This window comes from Hipposideros armiger, unplaced genomic scaffold (genome assembly GCF_001890085.2).
Source record: "Hipposideros armiger isolate ML-2016 unplaced genomic scaffold, ASM189008v1 scaffold_983, whole genome shotgun sequence".
Classification (NCBI taxonomy): domain Eukaryota; kingdom Metazoa; phylum Chordata; class Mammalia; order Chiroptera; family Hipposideridae; genus Hipposideros; species Hipposideros armiger.
This window is the reverse complement of record NW_017732333.1, coordinates 420969-424616: the sequence shown is the minus strand read 5'-3', so window position 1 is coordinate 424616 and position 3648 is coordinate 420969. Positions and strand designations below refer to the sequence as shown.

The 3648-nt window shown below is 61.3% G+C and overlaps 1 protein-coding gene across 1 annotated transcript in view; it reads left to right on the top strand.

The window, feature by feature from the left end:
* Positions 1–1869: 1869 nt before the first annotated feature.
* DRD4 (dopamine receptor D4) overlaps positions 1870–3648 on the top strand; it is a 2716-nt gene continuing 937 nt past the window's right edge. The window contains exons 1-2 of the mRNA XM_019631073.1: positions 1870–2166; positions 3512–3614. Coding sequence (XP_019486618.1) covers positions 1870–2166; positions 3512–3614 — 400 coding nt within the window. The remainder of the gene's footprint in view (positions 2167–3511; positions 3615–3648) is intronic.

Sequence of the window (3648 nt, the reverse complement as noted above, 5' to 3'; positions counted from 1 at the left end):
AAAAAAAGAAATTAGAAAAAGGGCAGATTAAGTACAAAGCAAGCAGAAGGAAGGAATTAATAAAGAGTAGAACTCAATGAAATTGAAAACAAACACACACACACACACAAAAACAACACAGAAAAAAATCCATGAAAACAAAAGCTGCTTGACAAGATCAGTATAATTAATAAACCTCTAGCAAGACTGACCAAGAAAAAAAGAAACATACAATTTACAAATATAAGGGATGAAAGGGGTGTTGTTACCAGAGACCTTACAGTAGGTATAGAAAAGATAAAAGGGAACTTTATACATAACACGAGGCCCATACGTTGGAAAACTAACATGAACTAGACCAAAGCCTTGCAAAGCAGACTACCGTATTCACTCAGAAGAGATAGTCTGTTAAAGAAAGTGACTTCACAGTTAAAACCCACCCAACAAACTCCAGTCCCAGATGGCTTCACTGGCCAATTATTCCAACATTTAAGGAAGAGTTAATATCAATTTCATGAAATCTACGGAAAATAGGAGAGAAGAGAGCATTTCCCATCTCGTTTGAGGAAGCCAGCACTGTCCTGGTGCCCAAACCACAGGGTCCCACAGAGTGACTCAGCTGGACCGCCCGCTCAGGGCCCCTTTAACAACAGGGCTCCAGGCCGCGTGTCACCGCGATTTCAGGACAAGCGGGCCGCTCCTTCTAAGACCTGACAGAGGACAGTCAGGGCTGGCCTGTCAGCACAGCTGTGGGGCTCCTCCCATCCAGTCTTATTTGGTGCACCTGGGGGACCCTCCCTCCAGCTTCCCAGGCTCCCACAGTCCTGTGTTGGCAGGTGGGTTTGTAGGTGTGATGGGTGCAAGGTGACAGGTTTCCCATTTGGGGCTTTTCTTTCCTCTGTGAAGAAAAAGGTGACCTCAGCGCTGCTGAGCTCCGAGTCTCGCCCCGCGCCTTTGCTGGTGTTACCTGGCCTATGGCTGTGAAGTAAGCACCTTTTCCCAGGCCCCTCACCCCAGGCTGAGGGGCGCACACTTGCTCAGGATCACAGGCTCCCAGGTGATGGAGTGCGATTGGGGATGGCCCCTCAGTTGTCTGGCGTGGAGGGTGGAGGGTGATTGAGGGTGGTCCCAGGTGCCAGCGAGAGGCAACTTCCTGGAATGGGGTGCAGAGCCCTGGGCCGGAGACTGCAATCATTGTGGGGGGACGCGCCAGGGTAGGAAAGGGTTGGGTTGGAGGGGTGCCGGCGGGAGGGTGCGTGTGGACCTCGTGCTTCACGCCCCGCGGATTGTCAGGGGGAGGCGCCTGAGCGCCGGCGTCCTGCGGGTGGAGCCAGGACTCGGGTCTCCCCGCGGCTGGCGGAACCAGCTTGAGAAGGGTGTTCTCCCGACGCCGCAGGAACGGAAGGGAGTGAACCCGTCTCGCCTCCGCCTTGAGGCGCCTGCAGAAGCGTCCCTGGGGAGGGGCGCCCAGCTTGGGCGCAAGTAGGGACCCCAGGGGTCTCCGCGGCCGGATGGGACGGCGCCGGCGTGGGTGCTCGCGCGCCTCGGGGTACGGTGCGGCCGACCTTTCATCTCGTCGGCGTCTCAGGGCGCAGGCCCGCGCGTCCCCAGCAGTCCTGCGCTGGGCCCGCCCGTGCCAATCACCTCCCTTAGTTCGCATCTCACTGAGCCATTGCATTTGTCCATCTGCCCGTCTCCCGTAGCGCAAAAGTCCAAGATGGGCAAATACAGGGTGCATCCTGGATCGCCCCAAGCCCCCCCGAGCTGGGGCGGATCCCGCCGCCCCAAGGCCGGGCTGGGGCGGGCCCGAGGGGAGGGGCTCCCGGGTTCTCGACCTGGTCACTGTCCGCGGTGCTGAGCGCCCTCTGGGGCGCATGGGGCCGGGGCTCCATGGGGAACCGCAGCGCCGCGGACGCGCTGCTGGCGGTTCGCGGGCCGGGCACCGGCGGCGGCGTGGGGGCCCCGGGGGCGGCGGCGGCGGCGGGGTTGGCAGGGCCGGGGGCGGCAGCGGCTCTGGTGGGGGGCGTACTGCTCATCGGGGCGGTGCTCGCGGGGAACACGCTCGTGTGCGTGAGCGTGGCGGCCGAGCGCACCCTGCAGACGCCCACCAACTACTTCATCGTGAGTCTGGCGGCCGCAGACCTGCTGCTCGCTATTCTCGTGCTGCCGCTCTTCGTCTACTGCGAGGTGAGCGCATCCCCGACCTCTGGGCGCACCCGCACCCGCTCCTTTGTCCCCGGTCCCAGTCCAGCGAGGACCCGGAGGGACCCGGCCGCTCGCCTTCTCGGGAACCCCCGGCTGGGGTAGTTGCAGGGGCGCTGCACCTGGTGGCAGGACAAGCACAGCCTCTGAACCCACACCTCCCCCATCTCGCTGTCCATCTGCCAGTTTTGCTGTCTGTCCGCCCTCTTCTGTCCCTGCCTTAACGTCTGCTACCCAAGAGATGTTTCTGTCCTTCAAGCCAAGGACTTCACAAACAGGCGACTTTGGCAGTCCACCCGCCCACCTCCCTCAGCTGGATTCCATTCTCCAGGGGAGCCAGCTGGACAGACAGGCTGGTTCAGGCTTAACCCTCCCGGCTCTCCCTGGGGGCACAGAGACACACGCATCACTGCACGAGGTCACAGCCACGTGAGGCCAGGGACACGCACAGTAGTGCACCCCATGGAAGGAGACCCTCACTAACACACAGACTCAGCCACAGCGAGAGGGGTGCTCAGTTGCCAGGAGCTGCGGGGCAGGACAGCAGAAGGCGGGGCGGGTGTTTAGAGCCTTGTCTACAACCAGGGCCAGGAGCCTCCACCCCAGACCAGGTCTGGCCCTTGGGTGGGTTCCCTCTGCTGCCAGCTCTGCTCGTGGTTCGGGCAGAGAAAAGCGGCTTAGGGTTGTGTTGGGGCCACGGTTGTCTGGGCTGTGGGGGAGGGGAGGCCTGGTTTTTCTAAAGTGGACACAGCGAATCGGGCGGGGCTGGGGCAGAGGCTAGCGGGACGCGGGCACGCCTGACCTGCCGCTCCCTCAGAGCTGCACACAGACGTCACAGTAACAGCTCTTAAGCTCCTAATCGTCCGAAATCAGCAGGAGGGGATTTAGAAGGGGGGGCTGTCTGCTCCTTTGTCCTTGGTTGGGGCACTAGGCACAGTGCTGAGGCCTTGATACTTTTTAACTCATTTATCCTCAGGACAATTATGTGGGTCCCATCATCACCCGCATTGTACAGGTGAGGGCACAGAGTGCAGTTGGTTGTCCAAAGTCCCAGAGCGGTGACGGTTTAAGCAGACAGGGTGGACTCTTCGCTGTGCTCAGTGGGGAAATAGGGCGCTGGGCTTCGTTCCAGGGCAACAAGGTCTCCCCCTGCCCGGAGTGGCCCGCCCCCATGGCGAACCCCCATCACCAGCGCGCAGGGTCCTCAGGCAGCCATACCCGCAGGCCCGCCCCACGCCTCTCTCAGTTCTAACGAAAGGAGGCCTGGAGGGCGAGTCGGGGGCTGCGGCCCAGTCTCAGCGGGTCTCCTGTCTGTCGTCGTTGGGCGCAGGTCCAGGGCGGCGTGTGGCTGCTGAGCCCCCGCCTGTGCGACGCGCTCATGGCCATGGACGTCATGCTGTGCACCGCCTCCATCTTCAACCTGTGCGCCATCGGCGTGGACAGGTGGGCGGCGCCCCTGCCCGCCCC